Here is a 25,470-nt window from a genome sequence, read left to right as displayed (position 1 = left end):
CAGTAATTTTTTTATTTCTAATCTTAGTTCTTGCTAACATTTAGATACAGTCCTCTTCACTGTAGTTTTATTTATATACTTTAAGGGTTTTTTTAAGCTGTAACACATTGGTTAGAATGAAATGTGGGTAGCATGACAAAAAAGCTAGAGATCTGTACATGCATTTGCATGTAGGTTAATTGCTTTTGGGATGTATTGTCAACTTCACTTTTGACTAAAATTTGGTACAGTGAGGGGAAGGTGAGAAAGCTACATAAATAAACACACTTTATTATGAGAAAGAATGGAATGAATGAGTTTAGCAAAGTAAAGCAATCAGAGGAAGGATCCTCTCTTTTTAGAAACTCGTCATACTGGAGCTGGTAGCCCACACTAAACCTGCATGTCCATGCTTCCTGATGTTATATGTTACAGTCATTGTTAAACTGAACTGACTATGAATAGCGTAAATTTTACTGGTTTACTATCTGAAGAACACTTGTGCTGATCCTGACAATACTAATATCAGTGATGGCATAGTGGGATGTGGTTATCTACCTCTTTCTACTTAGGAAGCATTAGAATTCAGTTTTATGGTAACTATTCTTTAGCATGTATCTTGGTTTTCATTGAAGCTATCAGATTTTTAAAACATTTGAACCGTATTTTGTGAGTATGCTGGAAAAACACTGCTAGAGAGTAGATTAGAGCACACATATACACAGACACACATGCACAATCATGTGCAGACAGATGCCTTCCAGTCCTTACAGGCAGCCTTATCACTTTACAAATGCCAAAATGTCATTTAGCTCAAGTAGAGAACTTTCCCTTAAGTATCATCATTCTAAAGCAATTTGATTTATAAAGTGTGATAGAAATGACAGCAAGTTACACTACTTACAATGTAATAGGGTGTTTTCCTGTCCTTTATCTACATCACTGTCTGCAAAGTGTGTTGTGTTGGTCAGAGGTCTAGATAACAGCAGCGTGGAAAATTTTAAAAGTTCTTGGATCTCGTGCTATGACCCCAGATGCTTCCAAGTTCCACAAAGCAAGATACTGGAAATTGCCAATGCTAGGTTCCCTTGAAAAATTCCTGTCCCAATTTGTGGTTGAAAGCATGAAGTGAGATTGGTAGTTGCATCTGAAAGTCTCTTCTCAACAAACATCAAAGGAAGATAGTTTTTTAAAATTTATTTTCATATCAAGCAAGCCAATTATATTATTTTTGGTATTTTTATCCTAGCAGCATTACCAAATGATGGACTACTTTTTAAATCTGGTTTTGCACTCTCAGTGTAGAACAGAGAAAATAGATAAAGCATATTGAGCAGAAAGAGTATCTATCAACAAGTTTGTTTCATGTTTTAGCTGTCAGAACTGTTTTCAGGCTTTTTAGAGTTGCAATTTTTTTACTTGTCACTGTCATTCTTGGCCTTTCCTCCCTGGTTTATATTTAGATTTATAAAGAAAGGAAAAGACAATTAGAATTTCTGAATTTGAAGATTTAATGAAAACATTCTTTCTTTTTTTCTTCTTGACAGTAAATCTAACAGTAACTCAGAACAATTTCATTTAGCCAAAAAATTAATGCAAAAAATTGTATAGATACTAAAGGGAATTTTAATGTAAAACAAGAAGAGGAGCAGAGGGAGTATCCTGCTGGAAAAACCAGAATATTTTACTTATAGTGATGTCTAGAGGCCAGAGGGAGCCTAAAGGACAAGGAAGATTAAATCTAAAAGTATATTCCTTTGGAAGGTGTAAGAATAAAAGAATAGAGGTTTTCCCAGTCACATTCTCTTCAGTGTGAGCTGAAAGGCTGGAGTGGTAAGCATCACGACAGTTTATTAAATGGATAATATAGAGAAATACCTCTTACAGTTGATCTGAAGAAAACACAAAATAAAAAAGATTTTCTTCTTGTCTCTTAAACTGTCTCTGAATTTAGTAAGGGCTTTTGTTGATAGTTGGAGAAAGGAAATCTATTTTTTCTGTGTTTTTAACTTAAAAATGATAAAGCAAAATAACTAATTTCATGATGACTTTCAAACTGTATGGCAATCTGTTCCCTAGGCATGACTGTCCTGGTGCCCAGGATTTAGTTTTCTGTTCTAAAAATGCCTGAATATAATGTACCTGAAGAGGATGTGAATAACAGGTTTCTCTGGCAGCTGACCACACTGAATTTCTATGCAGCAGTAAACCCTGCTTTGCTAGTTTTAGCTAGACATGCATTGTTATCTAGCAAGGCAATGGAAAGCACTTAAATCTTAAAAGTCTGAATTTATGATAGGCATGTGAAAGGTGAATTTATGATAGTTGTATTGCAGCAGTGATGAGAGTGTGATTTTTGAGTCTCTCCTGACTCACAAACAGTAAAAGAGCAAGGACAAGATGAAGGTTTTGCCACAAGACTCACAGCAGAGCTGGACTGTTGCAACTTTTGCCAAGTAATCTGAATTGTGGTCGTAGTCTGAGTCCTGCATACTGCTCCTTGGTGATGTAGAAGGAACTGTTGAGACTGGCACTGATAAATTACTCTGTGACCAGCTCAGTCCCATCCTGGAAATGGAGTGGTAGATCTAGCAGTAAATTACTGCCATAAACCCTCTTCCTACAGCATCTGCAAGGTATGTGGCACGTCTCTTGTGATTCTTGCCTGAAAAAAGCATCTGAGTCTTAGGCAAAAGATGCATATTTCAGCCAGCTTTCTGATGTTACACTATGCTTTAATATCTTATCCTTTCCTGCAGAAAAGGCTGTCTTTCCTGTGGTTAGTACACATAACAAATAGGCACATGTTTGCTAACACAACCATTGGTGGTTTGCAGTCATTGCAGTTAATTGGTTTGAAATACACCTGCTTCCATTTTGTTGCTAAATTAAAAGCATAGCTTCATGGCTATGCAGACTTGAAGGTGAGAATATTAAGTGACAAAATTACTGTTCCACATTCACACTTCCACTCACAGCTGCAGAATTTCCGTTTAAAACTGCAATAAAGACTTACCTAATTCCAGGTTTAAATGTATTCATCTATGTAATTTACTTTTAGAGAGAAAACCGGAACATTAATAAAGAGCAGGAATAGGAACTCATAATAGGTTATAATCACTAGTGCTAATATCAAACAGAAAGCTTTTAACAACCTTATAAGGAATTAATATTATAGCTTCATTTTATTTCTAGTATCTGAAAAATAAAAAGACTTTCAATAATTTGAGTTGCTAGTATTTTTGTTGCATTTTGGTCTAATAGGCACCAAAATATATATCCACATATAATACATTTTGGCATTGTGGAAATGCATGTGAGGATTCCTCAAAGATTTTATTTGTTGCATGTATTCAGAAGTATTTGGAAACATTTGAAAGCTTTCAAAGAACGTACTATGTACTTGCATATGATGAACTTCTACAGGGTGCAGAAATGCATTTATCTAAATATCTGATTATAATTTATCAATGGCATGCTAATCCCAATACAGTAAAAATGCTATAGTATAGATATTTTAAAAAATCTGGATGATTGTCCTGCTGTTTTGTGGCCTCCTTAGCATAAATAAAACACTTTACTAAAATGTATGAATGCAGCAGTAATTCTCATATACTCATAACAATTCATCAGTATGTTACAGTAATGGCAAAGAGAACAGAAATGAATGCACATTTGCATATGGCACAGGGAACTTGCCTTTAAAAGATAAATAAAGTACCCTATGAAGCACTTAAAGTGCTAAAGACAAGAAACTTAGATGACTTCTGATATGGTTAAAGTGAGATTACCAAACAAGATTTTCCCAATTTAGATGAAATTCACATCATCAATTGCTGATCAGGTGTTGAAGGCAAAAGCTTCAAGGTGCTTGGGTTGTCTGCATTTTTGCTCTAGTCTCAGTCCATTATCATTAGTAACTAACCTCTAGAGATGCCAATTTCTCCATTTTGGCTACAGATAAAATATAAGTAATCTGTGTTCCTAATTTAGACAGCTAACTGGCTAGACTCAATGGACAAATTCCTGTTAAATTCCTCTGAGCTTTAACTTTTCAAAATCATACTGTTTATTTATGGAATGTCGCCACTGAAGGGAAAATACCCTTTACTTTATCAAAAGCTGATCATAAATTATTTTATTTTAGAGCTTTTTGAAGCATATGCATCCTTGCCTGTGTCAAAAATAGTGTGGCCAGCAGGACCACAGCAGTGATTGTTCTCTGTACTCAGCACTGGTGAAAGCCACACCTCGAGTGCTATGTCCAGTTCAGGGCCCCTCACTTCAAAAAGCCACTGAGGGGCTGGAGTGTGTCCAGGGAAAGGCAGTGGAGCTGGTGCAGTGTCTAGAGAGTGAGGATTATGAGGAGCAGCTGAGAGATCTGGGATTACTTAGCCTGAAGAAAAGGAGGCTTGGGAAAGACCTTATCACACTCTTCTGAAAGTGGCTGGGTGGGTCTCTTCTCGCCAGGGACTGGTGACAGGACAAGAGGAAATGTTATCAGGTTACAGCAGGGGAGGCTCAGGTTGGGCATCAGGAAGAATTCCAGCGCTGAAGGGGTGGTCAGCATTCCAATGGACTGCCCAGGGAAAAGATGGAGTCACCATCCCTGGAAGTGTTCAGGAAATGACCGGACATGACAATTAGTGCAGTGGTTAATTGTCCAAGTGGTGATCAGTTAAGGGCTGGGCTTGGTTATCTTGGAGGTCTTTTCCAGCCTTAATGGTTATATGATTCTATGAAATTGAATGGACATTCCTGGCTAAGTTTTGAGGGTGAGCAGATGTATTTTCCAGAAAACTCCAAAATGGGAAATGATTGCTATTTGTTCTTGAAACTGGGTGAGAAACAATTTTCTCATTCTCCCATTTTGTAGTTCGGATATCCAAGTTTATGTACCATTCCTTTACATTCCAGGTGAGTCCTCTGGTTATGAAGCTATTGACTGTTGTTTTAAAGTCTTCTTATTCATTGATTCATTCATTTTTCATCAGGGAAACAACAATTCTGCTTTGAAACTCATTAACTATTCATTAGAGCATATACAACGGAGTAAAAATGTGATATTTTTTACTTACTAAATATGAAAATAATCCCAACTAATTCTATCTTTTGAATGTAGACAGGGACACTTTTTGTGTCAGATGAACTGTGAGGAACCCAAAATAATTTACACAATTTTAAGAAAAGTGCAAGTCCAGATTATGATTTGTATAAGCAGATGATGAATTTTGAGGGGACATTGGTACTAGAAAATATTTATTGTCAAATCTCAATATAATTTTTAAGTCTGTTCTTATATCTAGCTGTTGTAAAGTTTTAAGGAGACTGCATTAATTCAAACAGAAAATGATTGTATTTCATCATTTTTATTGTCATGAGTATCTCCATTTGCCATACCTAATAGGGAAAAATTAAAAGTTATTACAGAAATTATTATGTTTTTAAAACCTCTTTTCTCTAAACCCCCTATATATATTTCAATTTCATTCATGTTTTGAGGAACTATTCAGATTTAACATGACTTTTCAGCAGTTTCATTTACATTTATTGGGTTTTTCACCTCAGAGGGATCATTCAGAGCAGTAATTTCCAATTATCAATTGAATTATGTTACTGCTATTCTCAGTCCAGATTTTATTCAAATAGATTTACTTTTTCAGAAAATTAAAACAAGTGATGGCCAAACATAGATTTTGGATGTGAACCTTCAAACAATTCTATGGATAAGAAACTGAGCAGATAGTCACAATACAGTTTAATTTGCAGTGCAAGACAAGAGGTGTCTCAACTGCCCACCATTAGGATTCTATATTTCAAATGTTTGTGCCTAATATGTGAAGATGCTATTTAAGAAAATGAATACTGACTGTTGCAATTTTGCAAGTACTTCCTGGAGTTACAATTTGCTTTGATCAAAATTTAACTCAGTGAAGATGCAGAATTTTAATTTATTAGGGAGGCTGTTCTTCTGATTTAAATGAAACACTTAGTAAGAATCTTTGCTTTAGTAGGACTCCCATACAGAAAATATGCATCATAAATTAGTCATAGTCAAGTGCTTTGAGTTATAAACCTAAATCACTCCATTTAGAATTTACTTTTCAAGAACAGCTTACCTCTGAAGATTTCAATGCACATGCTTTAGTTTATAGGTAAACAACAGCATCTAGTCAGGCTGTTCTACAACCTCCTACCTATAATACACCTCATATTTGGCCACATCAGGGTCATCTCTGAAACCTTCATCATTTAACATTAGTCAGTTTTGTGGCTGAGGGACCCTGCAAGATTAAAATACCAGCAATCATGCCAGTCATTTTCAGAAAATAACCTGCTCATTTTCATTTTATTCATGCACATCTCCATAGAAAAAATCCAGTTGAATCTTACTTTTTAATACAAGTACCTAGATAAATTACACTCCAAGTAACTTAAAAAATGGGAAGTCTTTAAGAAATGCACAACCAACATGAAAGTCAGAAGCTGCATTCCTACTCATCCCAAAATAAACTATAATAACTGGGCTTTTGCAAAAGAAGGATGAAACATTTTATGTCACCTTTTAATGATCATTGCTTTGCACAGTCTGTCAGTGATTGGCTCTTCCAAGGTCTTCTTGTTGAGTAACAGCTTTCAGGTTTGTTTGGTTTTTTTGGGTTTTTTTTGCAATTAAATTTTTAGAACATAAGAGTTCCAAACTTAAAACACATAGTCTGTGTCTTTAAGGTCTCTTCAATAGTAAAAAAATCTTGATTATCTATCCCTCTTTGTGAAATCTGTCAATGCTTTAATTAATTATTGTGCAACAAAAAAAATTGCAAGCTTCAAAAATAATAAACAATTTGCAAACCCTTTTTTAAAGTCTGTAACTCAGTGGACAAATTGGCATCCCAATCTAGTACTTGCATAAACTCAGTAATTCTTACTTGATGTTTCTGAAAAACCTAGTGAAAAATCAAGGTGGTAAAACTGAGCTGTGTATGTGATGCTGCAATGGCATGTAGTTTGTACACATCAAAATTATTCACAATTCCATTGTCAGGTGATTTGCTTGCCTGAATGATGTGAAGGATTGGGATAATGGTAATATGTGGGTCATTTTCCACAGCAAAATACTTATTTAGTTTTTAGTTCTTGCCTTATAAGCTCTCCAGCCAGCATTCTTTTTACAAAACAAAACAAAACAAAAAACCAAACAAACAAACTAACCAAACAACCAAAAAACCAAAAACCCACACTCCAACAAGCCCCCCCCCCCATAAAACCAAGCCAAAACAGAAAAAAACCCCAGCTTGGTCTTTTCATCCTACTTAGTTACAAAGCCACTGAAATGTACCATTATATTATGTAAGCTAACTACTCAGAAAGTATGAAAGGGTTATTTGCTGGTTGAATAAATGAAAAAAACTCCCTCAGCATGCACATGCATAAGCAAATATAATCCAGAGCCGAATGCCAATCTTGCACTTCCATTTTTTTAATGACACTCGCCATTTCCAGAGGCTGAATTTCAGAGACCAGTAAGCTGAGCAGAAATTAGTAGTATGTACTGGTCTTTCTAAATTCTGAACGTTCCATTTCAGCAGGAACTTGTGACTGTTTTTGCTTGTAGCAAAAGGGTAATTTTGATTTGCCCTGTGTTAAAGTTTCTTAATGGCCTGGTGTTTAAAAAAATCTGTTAAAAAAGCTGTGCGTAAAAAGGTTTCTCTATAAATACAGGATGGAACTTTTGGCCTCTTACCTGGTTTGTGCTGTTTACTAAGTTTCCTCCAGCAACCTCTATACCAACTGGTTTTCTTTGATCAGTAGTTTGGCTGCACAGATTCTTCTTTCTTAGTGAAGTCTTTACTTAAGTCATTCTCTTCAACTGGAAAGTGAAGGTGTGAGTAATTTTGTTCAGTTACACTTTTGACAGTTTTGATTTTAGATCCTTTGCACCTGCTCTGTGGCCTTGTGATTTTATTTCCTCTAAAAGGATCACTTTTTGTGGTTATCCATTCTAACTCATGTGCTATTGAATTCAGTTCCCTAACTACTTCCTTTTGAGCTGTACTTGAAAGGGTTTTAAGGTTCAAGCTTTTTCTTTTTGTACCTCTTTTGTATTCATTCATCTCTCACTAGAATTTCACTCATCTCAAAGTAGGTCTTAGCTATGATTCTGTAAGTCTGGGAATACAGTTATTAGAACATCCTCTTATTTCTGTAAAAAATAACTATTTTAGCATTGTAACTTACCAAATACCTAAAGTATATTTCTTTCATTTACAAAGTAATACCATGGACTTTGAATTTGCTTTTATAGTTCTATTTATTTAGTTATATCATTAGAAGGTACGTTTATAGTAGCATTTCTTAAGAATACTGAACTACATGGTCCAACTTCCCATCCAATTACTACAGATTTGCATATAGTAAATTGAAAAAAAGGATAATATAGTTTTTCTTCTGTATTTTTAGTAATACTGATTATCTTCTTTTTTCCTGACCCTGCTGTTTAGCTGCAGGAAACATATCAATAAATTCTGATTGGCTGATCTTTTTCACCTTTCTTACTAAAACCAAGGTAATTGAAAGTGTCTGCTTTTATTCCACTATGTAATAAAGGGAATTGGAGGTACTCTTGAACTGTTAAAAGTATTTTTTTTTTTTTTAAGAAAAAAGAATTTACTACTGCCATACTTCTGCTTTTGAGGCTGTATGAGAAGAAAAAACATTAAGATTGCATTTTCAAATAGCAAAAGGAGGATATTTGGTTTGGTTTTAGTTTTATCTATATTTTATTTAATTATATCAGTTTATCTTTAATTCTACCTGCCTGGATTTCCAGTCTGCTTGAAAACCTTGGTCTTTCTTTCAAATTTCTATTTTCTTAGGGAAAAAATGCCTTCTCATCTTTTAAAATAATGATGCTGAAAGTGAAGAGATACTAAAGCTGTGTTATAACCAGCTGTCATTTAACTTTTATTATCAGTCTTTGCCTGATATTACCTTGGGCACTTCTGATTCATTTAATGTCAGACTCATATTAGAGTGAATTTTGTGCATCTTTGCATTGATAATGTTCTTTCAAATATTACAGGCATGGTCTTCTCATAAGTAAAGACTGGCAACTCTGCATTCTGCCAACTTAGTTCCATCTTCATATCCCATTGCCACCTTCAGAAATATAAAGGGGCCTTGGCATTGAAAGCATTTCATTTTACTGATGAAAATGATGAACAGGGTCTGGAAACACACTTAGATTTTGAATATTCAGCTCCCAGAGAGGTTCATCATAGATGGGGACGAGCTTTATTTTGAGTGGCAGGAGGCTTGGTTATACAGACACAATATTCTGGTCTTTTAAAGGAAAGAGAACCTCGAGTCATTGCAAGATTTAAAAAACAGATTCTGCACAGCACATTTAGGAATATTGCTAGGAAAAAATAAAAGCTGGGTTTTTTCCTCCTGTGGTTTTCCATAACACTCAGCAAAGCTTGGTTACAGAAAATGGATTTTGTTCAGGGTTTTTTTTGTTGAGATCTTCAGAGCAATGGTGGTAATAAAGTTGTTTTCAGTGTTCTTTCCCAGAATATTTGTAAAGGTTATAAATTCCTGGAGATAAACAACTAGGATTACTCTTCTCTTCCTCTCTTCAATACTCCATATTAATAGACTACTTTACAATTAAGGTATTGGAGAGTAGGGTGAGTTGGTTGGTTTTTTTGGTTGGTTGTTTTTGCTTTCTTTTAATGAAGGTGGAGTTTAGAAAATTATTACCAGGTTGAAGTTTGCTTAGCTTGGGGGGTTTTTGCCTCTTTCTCAGGCTATTTTTCTTTTAACACTAAAAAATAATGTTACCAATTTGACATTTATAAACTCATTCTGCTTTTAAATCCTGGTAAGGTTTCAAAATTAAATATCATTGGTTAACTGTTAAAGTATCTAATAGCTATCTTCTTTGACATCCAGAGTTTTCGAAAAAAGTTGCTAAATATTTTATTATTTTAAAAATTGAAAATACTTTATTGTATTTAAAATACTGTAGCAGTTAGAATGATGGTTATGTTCTGCTGAGCACTTCTTGCAGACCTACTTTGAGATATTGTAGGTATATTTTTAGGTCTACTCAGAATTCAAGTCCTAGAACAAAAGAAACCTTCTGTTGTTGAAATATAGCAATTAATTCAAGAATATTTAGTAATGAGCCATAGTTATCCCAGACAGTTTCCTTGATCTTATTTTGATAGAAGATAAATGCATTATCTGTTTTACACATTTCTATTGAGATCTTTCCCCTTTGCTGGAGGTTCTCTGTTGGAAAGAGTTTCACTCCCTAGTTCTAGACTATTTGCCTTGCATAATGCCCAGTAAACCATCTTCAGAGAAGAAAAGCAAAATATATGTAAATGGATGACAAATACAGTGACATTGGATAAACCAGTAAACAAGGATAGGCATGATGATTGTCAGTGAGTGAAAGAAAGGAGGCAAATTTCAAAAGCCTAAAAACATACAGAGGCTATTTCTATCTATTAAATGTAAAGTGAGGGTGTACAAAACCTTTATGTGTTCAGTCCTTAGAAGGGGGAGGTAAGCGAACTGCTGATTTTGAAGTGCTGTTCTCTACATATAAATTTGACTTTTCTATTACTTTAACAAAGAACAAAGATCCTTAATATTTTTTCTTTTGTTTCCCCCCATCATTTTCTTTCAAGAAATGCATTTAAAAATTATTAAAGAATTGTCTTTTTCTGAAATTCAATGAATGTTTACTAGGGTTGTATTTTTTTAATTGAAGAGGAGTTTCTCAATGAAAAATCTTGCTTGTCTAATGAAAACTGTGGAATTACCATATTCAACTAGTAATAAAAATCAAAATTCAGAAGAGGAGAAATTCAGATTTGAAAAACTGTTACCCATTTTCTTTGTCTGGATTTTAAATGCCCAGTAAGGAGATACCTTACTGTCCACTTCTAAAACAACACAAAGAACATTCCATGATAATAAATTTTTTCAATGAGAAAGCTCTGATAGAAAGAAACTCTGAAACTGTCATATATCTAGATTAAGCCAGCAACTTCAGGCAAGAGAGAGTTACCTCAAAACTTCTAAAAGCTTGGTGTCTCAGTTTAAGTAATCAAAATAACCAGAATGTAAAATGCAGCAGATATTTCTCTACTGTGTTTTTGCCACACAAATATATTATATTATTTCCATTCTCTGTAAAATAATTGTTCTCCAAAATATGGAGACAAGCATTCAACTAAACCATTTCTGAAAAATTTGGATCTGTAAGTGTTCCAGATTTGTATGTGAAAAAGCAGAAATCCAGAGCTTCACAGGATGTTGGTCCAGATTTTGATATAGAAGTGAAAATGTAAATATGAAGAAACATATAAAATTATTAATAAATTATTTATCAGATATTTTTTCATGATAGCATCAATTTGTGGTCATATATTTCAATGTGTTTTTATTTTCCAAAGTAATTTTACTGTATTTTATTTATGTATTTTAGGCACGGAAGGGGCAGTGTTTGGGCACTCTGTGGAGACACCCCATATCAGAGCAGAGCCTTCCCAAGACCTCAAGTAGGTGTTGTTCAAAAAGTTGCTTTAAAATCAAGTATTCTCAAAAAAAATCAAGTCTGGATTAAAAGAACAATATCTGTATAGTAATATATATATACTGCCTATTTAATGACTCATAGATAACAAAAACCCTTATGGACTCCAGTTTGTTAACTAGTCAAAAAACCCCACAAACTCCTATTGCATGAAATGTGAAATATAGAGCTTTTTATATATGACCTGCCTCCCATAGTGGCATCCTTGAGAAACATATTTTCCCTAGAGACTGGAATATTCAGGTGTTTGTAAGGTCCAATGTGTGTAGTATTGTTCAATAGCATCAGACCAGTTTGATTTTTTATAAGTTGTTACAGAAGATATAGGTCAAGTTAAGTAAACTGTCCCAAATTTTTCCATTTAGCAATGTTTCTGGGTTGTTGGACTTTTTAATACTAATACATACACTTTTCAAAAATTCATTATCAAGTGAGGCTACATTTCTAAATGTAAAATTTTTCTGTATATAGTCAAAGTGGAGAAATCAGTAGATAGTAAAAGATTCAGTTTAAAATTTACTAGGGAATCTGTAGGAAAGAAAACTTTGAAAAGTTTAAAGGGAAAGCTTTTTTTTTTTTGAAGGGCATATATGTGCACTGCTAAGTACTAATCTGTGATTTATATGGAGGGTATTTATAATGAGAGTCACAGAAAATCAAAGGTCCTTCCTCTTTTTACTCCCAGCAGAACTGGTGAGAAACAACATAGGCTTTGACCCATTTGTACTGTGATTTTTGAACATTATATAACTGTCTCTTTACCTGCCCAGAAGTGTTTCTTATTGATTGTTGCAGAAAAGAAGGGTTAAATGCTCAGCCTTACATTTGCAAAGGCATTGACCAATATCAAAGTTGCAGCAATAATTTGCAGGAAGCTGCCCATGTGGAGAGGTTTGACCATTGTACATGGAGTGTGTGAAGTAAATTATTGTGTTTGACCATTTACACTAAACATTTTAAAGTAATGTATAGCTTTGTGTTCCTCCAGAGGATACCACTCACTGGATTTCTATCTTAAAAATCTCTGTCCCCTTCCATGACTCCTGTCAGTCCTTAGTGGAAAATAATTGTAAAGGCATTTATTAGTGACAATCACCAAGGTGATATGATCTCTAATCAGAGGAAGTTCAGCAGAAATCAAAGGAGCATAACAGGCTTTTTTTTTTCAGGGGACCAGTAATTTTGCTTCCTCTACTTCTTTCTAATCATTAAATAATGAGTGAAAATGTATGGTAAAACAGATAATCCTCTGTCTTCAAGATTAATTTAAGTAAGGTTAAAATGACTTCACATTGCTTCTGAAATTCACACATGGGTCCTTCACCCCTCCAATCTTTTGTCTTTATTCATTGCCATGATTCCTATTGTTGCTTAATGATTTCAACTCCACTGTTACTTCAGTTCATTTTTCCAAGATGGACTTAAATTAGTAAGCATTTGGCATTCAGCTTTCTGCCCTCTTATTAATAATTATTTTGACTCATACCATTTATTCAAAAAGTTGAAGAAACAGACACCCTTGGAGTTGAGCCAGGTAACTTTAGCTTACTTGTAAGTGATTTATTCTTAATATATTCAGTCCATATTATGTTCTGCAAGCTTTTGTACACATGCGCTCCTCTGTATTAGTTGGATTCTGTCATATTCTTTTTTAAAACTCTCAAGTCAATTTAGTAATTTAAAAATGATGACAAGTAGTATTAGAACATTTCAGTGGGCTGGTCTGGGTCCTATTATTTTTAATGTTTTAGAATAAACTTACCCAAGGTGTCCAATAATGGCAGTCCAAAAATTGCCTAGAATATTTTTCCAAGTGCTGCATATCTGTGTCTTTGGATGGCTAAACTTAATGGTAAGTAATGTTAGTGTAGAAAGTTTGCTGAATAAACATTATTCATTTTTTTCAGTGGACACAATTGAATGCAATTTGACAGCAAATTGCAGTGTATTAGTGCAAATATATTAGACTGTGAGAATTATTGTATACAGAGCTGAGAGCTAATGGAATATACATTAGATCATTCATTAAGATAGAAATCGCCCCATATTTTTCATGTTGGAATATGTATTTGTGGTTAATTTATAAACCTCGGACTTTTTTTTCTTTTTTATCCAAGATAAAATATACTGGAAGCCTACTCATAGCCTTGTATATGTAAAATGATTGACTACAGGATTTAAAAAAATGGAATAATGACCACCTTGTTTACTCTGAATGAAGCATAAATAGAAAATTTGGTCTAAGAATTTGATACACACAAGGATCATAGTACTTCCTGGGATTTTAGTTTAATCCATCATGGGCAGGAAGACAAAAAGATGAAGTCAGATTCACATTAGCTCCACATATCTAAACCTTGCCTCAGACATTCTTAGTTCTATAGCCAGATTTTGAGGTCTTCATACCAAGATCTCCTAATATTTACTATTAAAAATGTGTTGTGTAAAAATAAACTTGAGTTGAGTACTAATATAATTAATTCCTATGTGTCCAACCATTTGGGTCACATCTTTCTCCTTTCTTGCATTTTCAAATAATTACTAGAAAGGTTTTGCTTTCAGGCAGTGCTGTTATAGAATCCTTCGTGAAAGCTTTTTTGTCAAATCCCAAAAACTAATTAAAGATGACTTTCATTAGTTGGGATAAGTAGCATAAAAGAATCATGCATTAGAATGTGGAAAATGAATTATATCTTAATAATTTAATCTTCTTGTTTCTCTCTCTCCTGTTTCTCAGAGGAACACAGTTAGGAAAACTAAACTGCCAATATATTCCCCAAATACTGGTTTTAGGCCAATAGTCCATTAAAATATAGTCCACTAATAGGCAATATCCATGCACAAAATAGACAGACAGTAGTTAAATGCAGATAACTTTGCCCTCAATACCATCCTTAATAAGGGGATGAATTAATTTTTTGTTGTCCTCTGGAGATAACTGCAAGCTCAAATTTAAAAGTTTTTTTTTCTTCCATGTCATGCCTCACACACCACAATCAGTTAATTCTGCAAGCTAATGCTGGGAATAATGAGATGAAAATTGATCAAGTGGCAAGGAACCATGTAGGATAGTTTGGATTCTACTTTACCTCTACTAAGAATTAAAAATATTCCCATCTTGCACAGGAGGTCTGGTTCATTCAGAGTTGTCTGTTGCTTTGTAAGAGACACCTTTTGTGACATTTAAGGGATAGCTTACTAATAGGTCAGAATATTATATTTTGTAAAAGCCTGGAGCTAGAAAACACATCAAATTTTGACCTTAACTTGTTAGTCATCTGAGCATGTTGAGAGTGGCAAAATCACCATGACTCTGTCATCATCAAAAATCAAATAATAAACAAAACCTCATCAAAAAGTAGAAGATGCAGCAGAGTAAGAAAACCTGTCTCCCTTCCTGTGCTGTTTTAATGATGTCAGATTCTAGTTACTTTCAATGCCCTTTTTTAACAAAATAGAAATAATTGCTATTTTTTTTTCATAATTTGTGTTAGTTGTTTCATTGTTTGGGCATGGATATTGACAGAAATTTGTTTGCTTAGTCTTATCAGTAGCTGTTGAAAATATAATTTTTTAAACATACATGTTCATACAAAAACAGGTATGGATATAGTAAAATTTGAAAAATTTCCAAAATTTAAACTTCTCTTTTAAAAACATGTGCTTTTCTCTTTTGAAATATTCATTATATTCATTTATATATTGTTTTATATATTGTTTATATATATATTATATATAAATATATATTACATATATTTATATATGTGTGTTCATGTATATATGTGTGAATATATATAAATTTTAAATATTGAAGTATACAGAGGAGAAAGGCAGTAATGAAAGGTTCTAATTGCTATGCAGACAGGGCAGAGTAGAAACAAATGAAGCTGGGTATGTCTCTTAAATTGAAAGAATAATTTTCTTTAGTGTTCAGTGATGATGATTATATTTGACATTGGAAAGGGAAAGGGCTTTAGCAGGAACTAAGATATGAAGGATAAAAATATTACCATCACAAGAGATAGAAAAATCCATTGAGTTTCATATGCTTAATTTAGGATACTGGGGCCTCCTTTTGTCCAGGCTGAACTACCCCAGCTCCCTCAGCCACTCCCATGTCTTACTTACACTGTGGACCCTTCACCAGCTCCATTGTCTTTCTCGGGACTCGCTCCAGCCCCTCAATGTCCTTCTTGCAGTGAGGGGCCCAAAACTGGACACAGGATTCAAACAGTGGCCTCAGCAGTGCTGAGCACAGGGGGACAATCACTGCCCTGCTCCTGCTGGCCACACTATTGCTGATACAGGCCAGGATCCCATTGGCTTTTTTGGCCACATAAGCACAGCTGGCTCATGTTCAGCTGCTGTCACCAGCACCTCCAGGTCCTTTTCTGCTGGGCTCGTGATTGTATTTGCTGTGTGATTATGCCATGTCATGCCTTCAGGAACCCACATATGGGCTCCAAGCACAGCTGTCTCAGCCTGCACAGGGTTGTGAGAATAAATATGTTACCCTATCAATCTCATTTGAAAAGCCATATAAAGCTTGTAGCAGTAGAAAGCATTTGCCCAATGCTGGGTTAATGAAAGACATGGCAACTTGACACTGTAATTATTGTGAAGGCAGCCCAGGATCTTTGTTTACATGAAGCTGCATCAGGTCTAACAGCAGTGAGTGCTCAGAGTGCCAGAGGGAGATGGAGAAGGTTTCAATAGGTGCCCCTCTGTGTGCCCTTGGCTCCTGCAAGGCTTGTTTCATCTGTGGTTGCTTTTGCACTGCTTCCAGATTCAAGCTTCTGCTTAATTAATTCAAATTTCACATAGATCCAGCCTAGGACTAGGCACAACAGCCCACAGTTTGTTCAAGCTTTTCACTGTCACAGATAGGGTGGGTAGAAATGTTTTACTGTCTTTTTAAATGGAAGTGGAGCAACAGTGTTCCATGCTCAGGAGGTACTAGAAGTACCAGAACTCATTTCTGACATGCTTTGGACTCTAAATACAGTCTTGTTTCACCATACCACCATACCTGCATTTTGCTGTAGTTTTTCTGCTGAAACGTGATTTGTTATCCTACTTATATTCCATAAAAGTTGTACAATATGTCATTAATTAATACTTCTGTAACATACAGAATATTTTCATTTCATATCTTTCTTTTGATTCTAAATGAACAGGCTTACTAATGCATTACTAAGAAGGGCTACTTATATTATTTTTTTTTTCCATTTGAGCAATCTTTAGTTTCTCCATTCTTTCCTTATACTAAATTTCTCCACAGGGATTTTTTCCTCACTCCAGCTGTTCCTCTTCCCTTTCTGGGAGTATCTCCATTTTCAGTGACGCTGTTTAACCATTTTTACAAGAAAACAAGGCTTCTTAAATTTGCTGTGTGTCTGTCTGCCCTCTCCTCTTATATCCCTGAGAGTTTGTGAAGCAGTTTGGCAGATTCATACAAGGTGGAAGATCTTTAGGTTTCTCTGTGTCCTCTGAAAGCCGGTGCCCATCTAAGATAGCTCACAGTACTGGTAATTCCTGCTGCCACTTTACCCTTTTGTATACACGTGGCTCCAGAATGCCCTCAGCTTCTGCAACACCTTGCTCCATGTTCAGGTGACGGCTCTGGCATGTGCAGTACATGGAGTTTGCAGCACTGTTGTGGCTGTGAGTGCAGAAGTGTGGCTTGAGTTCTTGTCTTAGCACCATGTCAGAGCCGGACAAAGGATCTGGAGCTCCTACAGACTGGATATAAGAACGAGGAGGCTCAGAAGTTACAGGGAATACATGAGTTTATGAAACTCTCAGTTCTGCAGTCCACCAAACAGCGCCTATTGCTTGCATGTATAATTATACAGAGAACTCCAAAGATAATTTTAAACCATAGAGAAGAATGAATGATTTTACATGTCTTATCCTGCAATTCACATTTTATCTCTTGTTTGAATTCACTGCCAAAAGAATTAAAAAAGCTATTTGACTTATTCGCAATCTACTACTCAATTTTGTATTGCAGAAAGTAAAAATATCTCTCTAGTTTGCACATGTTGTCCTAAAAAAGTGGCTGAAAGTAAACTCACCAAACCTTTTCTGATTTTTTTTTATGATTGACTGATTTTTTGATTTGCTTCTTGGAATTTCTGAATACAATCCAAATATGGGCCATTGGAAAATCTGTTCCAGGGTATCTGCTATGCTTAATCTGCAGAGTTTGAAGTAGACCTGTCAAAGGATTTTCAGCAGAATAATTTTTCATGAGATGCTGTTTTCTCAAAATGTGGATCAAGCCATGTCACAGTTTTCTTCAGCTAAAACATATCTGTTTATATCATCTTAAGACCCCTTAGAGAAACAATATAGAAGATATAATTAGACAATTACAAGTGGTCTGGACTGTTACTTCCTAATCACAGGAAACTAATGGTTTTCAAAACTGAGACTCTTCAGGCTCCCCCAGGCACTTTATCTTCAAATCTAACTCTTGACAAGCACTTGAGCATTTTCTGAGGGCATGTTGCTTCAATCTCTTTCTGACAAGATAGATTTCTATTTTAAGAAAATATATTCTGAAAGACAACTCAGGTAATGGAGCTATTTCTGTAAAGATAAACTTCATGCAAGAATGTTTAACAGAAAGGCAGGGCATGTATGGAAAGGGATTCAAGCCAGAATAAAAATAAGGAAGATAATGCAAAGGGAAACATTTAGGGTAGAATGGGGTAGCTCCAAGTTGTCAGGACTATAAAAAAATCCTTTTCTCATACCTTTCCTTAAGCAACTGTTTTGGATTGTCTCATATCCAGAACTTTTTCTCACTGCCTGGAAGTTTAGATTTTCAAGCATGTTTTTGGTATTTCTCTGAGAAATAAAAGATCATGTTCTAAACCTTAAATTTCTACTAATTTTATTGAATTTCAAAGGTTTGCATTTTAGTTGACTTATGACTGCATGATTTTTTACTACTTGAGATGCCACTTATGTTTTTAATTTGTTTTTTCTTAATATTACTTCTGATTTGGATAGCTTTCTTGTCCTTAGCTATTCTGGCCATGCCTTCCCTCATGTAAGGAAACAATCATGCATTAAGTTCTCTTTAACCTTCCTCATATCACCTGCTTATTTAGTCAAACTCTTGCATTAAATATTTGCTTTTTCCAGCCTTTCTCTCTTTTCCTTGATGCTTCTTCTAGAAGTCTTTCCATTCCTTTAACAATACTTCTGAAAAACTCCTCATGACCTTTTGTTCCTTTTTATTCCTCCTCAGAACGAAATATTTTTTATATTCCAGAAGAGATCTTTAATCCCTATGTGGGAAATTGTTTTTCTGATTTATCATCTATGCCAAATAACATTAAAATATTCAGTGTGTTTCAGATTTTGCTATGACAATGCAGACATATTGGATTTAAATCTGTGGCATGTACAGGGCAATTAGAACTCATCTTTGAGCCCAGTGAATTTCTAGGTTAGTGAGAATTTTAGAAGTTTTAATAAGGGCATGCTGACACATGCCAAAGTCAGTGACATGCAGAGCATGGATATGACATGAAATGCAGTACTGAATGCTGTTCTACTATTTTGATTTAAGTCATGAAAGTTTCCTCTTTGTTTTATTTTATCATTCATGAGTTGCACACTTGGAAACTGGGAGGAAAAAAAAGGTTAATATTTCTTGGTTCTGGCCAAAACTAAATTCAAAAAACCCTTATCTAGCTCTCTTTTACTTAAGAATTGTGTGTGTTGTCGAAAAACTAGAGACAAATTATGCCCAAGATTAGATTTTCACGTACATAAAAGTAAGTTTCCCATGAACATATGAGAATTTTGCTTCTTAAAGAAGATGATGAAAAAGAAAAGATGATGATCAGTAAAAAATATTAAGAATGTTGAGGCCTTCAAACCTACTATCATTAATAATAATAATAATAATAATAATAATAATAATAATAATAATAATAATAATAATAATAATAATAATAATAATAATACCCCTAAAATAGAAGAAATTTATTAAAAACATGAGAATGCAACAAGCTTCAAGAAATATACATATTTTGGCAATGATTCATATGCATCTTGAAGAGGTGCATCTTTTGATACATGCAAATGTATCAAAATATTTTTAGTCACTTTTATATAGATATGGTAAAATGTGCATGTATAAACCTGTTAAACAGTATAAGCATTAAGATTGGAATGATTGAATAATAATTTTATTTTTATATCATTCCCACTGTGATGTCAAATGTAGCTATTCAAGAATCCACTGTTTGAATAGTTAAAAAGTAATAAAAAGCTTTAAGATTTTTTGTTACCATGATGATAAAAGTCACTGGCTGTTCTTTATATTGCAACCTGACTTCCAAGAAATTGACTGAATGGAAAGCCTAATCTTATCTATCACCATAAGTGTTCATTGGACTCCTTTGAGGACCCTTGGTCTCACTATAGGACTCTTTAAATAATTTTCTTTTAGGATTGGGACAGCCAACTCCTCTTTTCATAGTAAAAGAAATTGAAATAATGTATATTTTAAATTGTTGGAGCTTTCTGGAAAACAATATTTTTAAAATTATTTTGAAAAAAATTCTTAATTCTAATTTGGTACAAAATCCTTTCACTCATGGGAGAGGAAGATCCTGCATTCTCTGAGGTTTTGGGGTAAAGGTATTTGTTTACAATAAAACAAAGTAGGAAGAGAGAGAGATTTGGCACATCCATTTGCCTTTCTTCTGCTCTTTGTGTGTCTTACCAACCCACAGTTGCAAACAACTGTGCTGCCACAGCTCTTGATCTACAGGTAGCAAATCAATGGCACTATCATTTTTATGTTTTGGCAAGACCATTGTGTATAAAAGTTTAATACTGGGAAGTGTTGATTTCTTGACCCTCAAATATAAAGATGTCAATAAAGGGGAAATGAGTACCTGTTTTACATGTGAGATCTCTAGCTGACATATTTTTAGTTCACTGTTTTGCATAGAAATTTTAAATAGGTAGAGGTTTATATCAGTTGTTTTACTAAGTAGCATGGGTTGGACATAGGGCTTAAATAGGCAGAAAGCAAATAAATTATTTGCTTCTACACAGGGGAATCTTATATTTCCTTCTATTTTAAGAAACACTTTCCACCAGCCAACAGAAAAAAAAATATCATAGATAAATTGTATCCCTTGTGAGTATGAGGGCTATGCAGGATGTAAATCTAAAATATTGCTTAAAACCCAGAAGGAAACCTTTTATTTTCATTCATATTTTAAATTATTTTTCTCTAATACAATCTAGGTCAGCTTGTAAACAGAAAATACAAAATGAAGAAAAAATGTTTCTGCATTTCTGATGAGAAATATTTTAATACCTGCAAAAGAACATATTAAAGATATTTTTAAAGTTTCCCTTTTCTAGCAATAGTTCTTTCATTATTTCAGCTCAAATTCATATGGCTTTGATCTTATGAAATTTATCATTTTGCACAAATTAACCACTGATTATTAAGAAGTAAAAGCCCTTCTCTGCTAGGGATAGATCATCTTGCTTCATCACACATAGCAAATTGACCAATTATATCATTTAAAAACTCTTTTAAAAAGCCTTTTTAAAGTCTTTCCTACAGTTCTGTAGTTTCTGTCTAATAATAGCAGTAGTTGCCTTCTCCACCAGAACAGTTTGTTGTTTTGGAAAGAAAAATAATTTTATGAATAGGATTCACTCATAGATGTAAATGCCACTGTGACAGGCCATCAGTAAATCTGAAAGGAAAGCAAATTCTCCATATGCTATTATAATAATACACTTTTTCTTGGAGGGATAAGCATTACAATGTGGAGTGTTGCAATGAGTTTATAGTAGAGATTAAGGGTATCAGAAATATGGCAAAGAAAAAATATTATTAAAAAGCTGCATATCAAGCCTAATTTATCTCAAAACATTGAGGAAATAATCTACGTGTATAAACTTTTGCATTTGCAGCAGCATGCTGCAGTCTCTTTTCAGATGCAGATCAGACAGAGAATAACAATAAGAAAAGTAAATAAGAACTGTAAAACAGATTTAGCCTTTCACTTTTCTAATAGATGGGTGTTGGTTTAAAATCAGCCTTGATGATCATTAGTCATTCCTTGACATTTCTACCACATAATTTGATTTCCAAAGACTGCTAAGAATCTCTATTGTCTAAAAATTTTCTTCTCCATGGTGTGGAGAAGGCTGACATTATCAACTTTTCAAGCTGAGAAATTAATTGCCCAAATATCTCCTTTTTAGACAAACATAAAGGTATTTATGCTAATGTACTTCATGAAAAACTGTGATGAAACTAGACTGAACAAGTCTAAGCTATACACTGTCAAAAGTTTATTCTTCAAAGAAAGCCATACTTTCTTGATGGATGTTCCTAAACAGATTTTAGTTGTCCACCTGCTGAGAAGTTTTAGTTAGGTCTGAGGGATTTGGGTGTTATGAAATCAGAAATATTTTTGGCTTGGCTAAGACACATGAATTCAATGCAATAAATGTAGCAAAGAACACTTTTGTCTTTATGATTATGAAATGGCATCTGAAACCATGGAGAAATAAATGTTAATATTTCTATAAAGTAGATTATAAATCACAATAAGCTGCTGAAAAATATGTAATGGAAGAATAAAATCATTTAATATTTACACCATTCATTTTCCTTTTAAGTTCAAGGTAAAGCCTCATTAAGGCAATGGAGTACTTTCAGAAACCCAATTTCTAAACTTTTTAATTTGCATCATTTAAAAAATGTTTTGGAAGTACTTTTTCTGCTGTTCTGTGGCCATCAGAAGTTCACAAATCAGCACCTGAAAAGCACTTGTGTATGTCATAAAATAATTCATGATATTTAGATTCTTCCCCAGTACAAAGAACTGCAGAACCCTCTATCAACATCTCCCTACAAAGCAACAAATAAAGAAAGAAAATGCCCTAGCCGAAGCAGACAGAGATATTTTTCTATTGCTCCTATCTATATGCATCCCATGTATTTTTTTTTTTTCATAGCAGTATCTAAAACTGTGTTTTTCTCTATCTGGACACGTGCCTTTAATAGCTCCATTTTGTTTACTGAATAAATGCTTTTCTTTTCTTTTTTCTTTTTTCCCTTCCCTTCCCTTCCCTTCCCTTCCCTTCCCTTCCCTTCCCTTCCCTTCCCTTCCCTTCCCTTTCCATTCTGGTTTTTTTTAATTTCTTTTTTTCCTTTCCTTACTGAGTGTCAGTAACATGCAACAGACAGAAATGTTTCACAGGCACCATCTCAGTGACTTTCTTTGCATGTAAATGGGGCACCTTGATTTTAAAATGGTAATCCAGCGCTGTTCTCTGTACTTAAAAAATGCAATAGTTGAAATGCTTTGAAATTCTCTTTTTCCATTGCGTGACAAAATTTATCTGGTTTTTCTGCACCAAATTCATTATGCATCTAATACTTCATTATATTCTTGGATAACTATGACCACTTTGCTGAAGAGGGAAATATACAGTGTTTTCCTCAAGCTACTCAGTCTAGACGTTTTTATTATTAACATATTTCATCTTACAAAAAACCTTTGTTCAGGTAAAGTGGGACTGTGTCCTGCCATTATATTACTAAGTTATAAACAGATAAAAAAATTTTGTCTCCCTCCCTTATGTGCTATTCAATAGGTCTACAACTGAACACAATCAGAATCTGAATTATTGCTTCCTAGTTCAGTAGTTTTCATCCTGTCATTTTCCCTATTCAGCATGTGAGCATGTTTTCTACAAAATCTTTGCATTAGTACTTCCTTTTCAAGAGAAATCTCTGCAATACTGTGAGAAAGCGCAGCTAAGTATCATAGCTCTGCATTAAGGCTGATGGAGGATCTTGAGCATAGGGAAATGAGAAGCAGAAAGACTGACAGTAGAACAAAAATTGCTTTGAGGAAAGATACCAAGAAGCAGTGATGTGTGTATTAACCCTATTATAACAGGGTTATATGAACACAGTGAGTATTTTGGAGAACAGAAACGCCATACAATACCCCCCAAATAATAGCAGCATAACAGATTTTCTTTTCCTCTCTTCATACATGAAGCTGCTAAACATACCCAAAACATGAATGAGTCTGTTGAGGCAAAGTAATTTTAAACAGTTTCACATCATTTAAAACATTGAAAGGTTCTGTTTTCTCTTTATTTCATTAAACATTTGTTATCAGTTGCTAAGAAGATTTTCGTATTAAACTGTCATTACGGAAGCATTAACAGAGATGTGCAGATTCTCAAGTACCTATATTTCAGTATTAGTACAGTTGGATGCATTAAGTGCTAGTGCCAGAAAGCAGCACTAAGCAGATAGGTTTATATCAGTATATTCTTAAATGCTTAACATTTTTCTTTCTCTGTGTCATAAAATCACACATATAATCTGGTTTTCCTTTGTTACCTTTCAAAATATGTTAATATCTCCTTGCATCATGTGTTTTCAGGCTGGGGAGTTTTTGGTGGTTAAATTCAGTGCATTTTTTTCTCAGTGATTGTTTTTGCTTTTCAGACTTGAATCTCCTACTAGATCTTTGGTGATGGAAGCACCCAGGGGAGTGCAAGTCAACGCAGCTGCAGGAGACTTAAAGGCTACCTGTAGGAAAGAACTGCACTTACAGTCCACAGAAGGGGAGGTAAGTTCAGCCAGCAGAGAAATGTTCTACAGCTCTGCCCAGCATAACACAAACAATGTGAGGAGGGTTTATTCAGCAGCAAGGTAAACATAAAAAGTGTTCTGCATTTGCCTTTGTTAAAGTAATTTTGGTTTAGCTTGTTCAACTATTAGTGCTTATTTCCTTTTTTACGAATATTTGAATCCATACGTTTCATCCATGCTGAAAATAAACTTAGTTAATACAGATGAGAATTATTTGTAAATAAAGAGTCAAAGAAAAAGCTTCCACAGAACAGAGTCAGTTAAATGATACTGGTAAAAAAATAACTTGGATTAATCTGTCAAAATAAAACAGAAAAGTTTGGATTAATTTAGATTAATGCATCATTAAACCATGATTAAGAGGTTTAACAAATTTGCTCTTACCTGTGGTTTAACTCCTTAATGTTTTATTAGCTCTGTAAGAGAGACAGAGTACTTCCATCATATGTTCTCTCCTGTTTCATTAGTGTCTTGTTGCAGAAATCATAAAAAGACATAAAAAGACTTTGGTAAAGATTCTTCATGTGTAAACCTGTGTGAACACATGCAAATTATTGAAAATTGGGTCACTTGTTGGGTGGCAATCTAAGAATTGCAGAAATGCATGAAGGATTGGGGTATGGGAGTCCTTTCATCTTTAGACCATAAAATGAAAGAACATCCAAAAAAAAAAAAAAAAGCAAAGATCTTATTGAAGGCTATCAAGAGCTCTCAGATTTCTATTAGGCACTTTGGAGAACTTGATAGATTTTCCAATTGCTCTCAGAGGGGCTTGCTACAGTACAGCATTTTTGGAAATCCATAATGTAAATATCTCATTGTGAATGCAGCTCTTTAGAAATTTTTTGCCATTTGTGTTCTGTATTCTCTACCAAATGTTTCTAGATGTTTTATATAGTATCCAACATAAGCAAAACCAAACAAAACCCACATTCACATCTGTGGCAGATAGTCCCCTGGAATGCACACTCTGCATTACAGTGCAGACAGGAACATTTTGGCCTATATATTGCATCAAAAACATATTTTGGTATCATTTCTTTATTGATGCAAGTATCTGTCCAGCATAATTAAAGCACTATGTTTTCCTAATTCAGAGTCTCAAATATTTGTATACCATAGGCCCCACCTTATTTTTGAGTTTCTCCAAAATCAGCTCATCCCCTGGTCTCTCATCTTTACTTGTCATCTCTCTTACTGT

At 34.3% G+C, this 25,470-nt stretch overlaps 1 protein-coding gene across 3 annotated transcripts in view; it reads left to right on the top strand.

Annotated features, from left to right (window-relative positions):
- Positions 1 to 25,470, top strand: part of SGCZ (sarcoglycan zeta) — a gene marked incomplete at both ends in the record, with an annotated part of 389,172 nt that overhangs the window by 352,804 nt on the left and 10,898 nt on the right. For all 3 annotated transcript variants that reach the window (XM_084204781.1, XM_084204782.1, XM_084204780.1), the window contains 2 exons: positions 11,483 to 11,555; positions 24,123 to 24,246. In XM_084204781.1, coding sequence (XP_084060907.1) covers positions 11,483 to 11,555; positions 24,123 to 24,246 — 197 coding nt within the window. The remainder of the gene's footprint in view (positions 1 to 11,482; positions 11,556 to 24,122; positions 24,247 to 25,470) is intronic.

The sequence above is a fragment of the Fringilla coelebs genome (genome assembly GCF_963513975.1).
Source record: "Fringilla coelebs genome assembly, chromosome: 4".
In the NCBI taxonomy this organism is placed as follows: Eukaryota; Metazoa; Chordata; class Aves; order Passeriformes; family Fringillidae; genus Fringilla; species Fringilla coelebs.
This window is presented reverse-complemented; position numbering and strand designations above follow the sequence as displayed.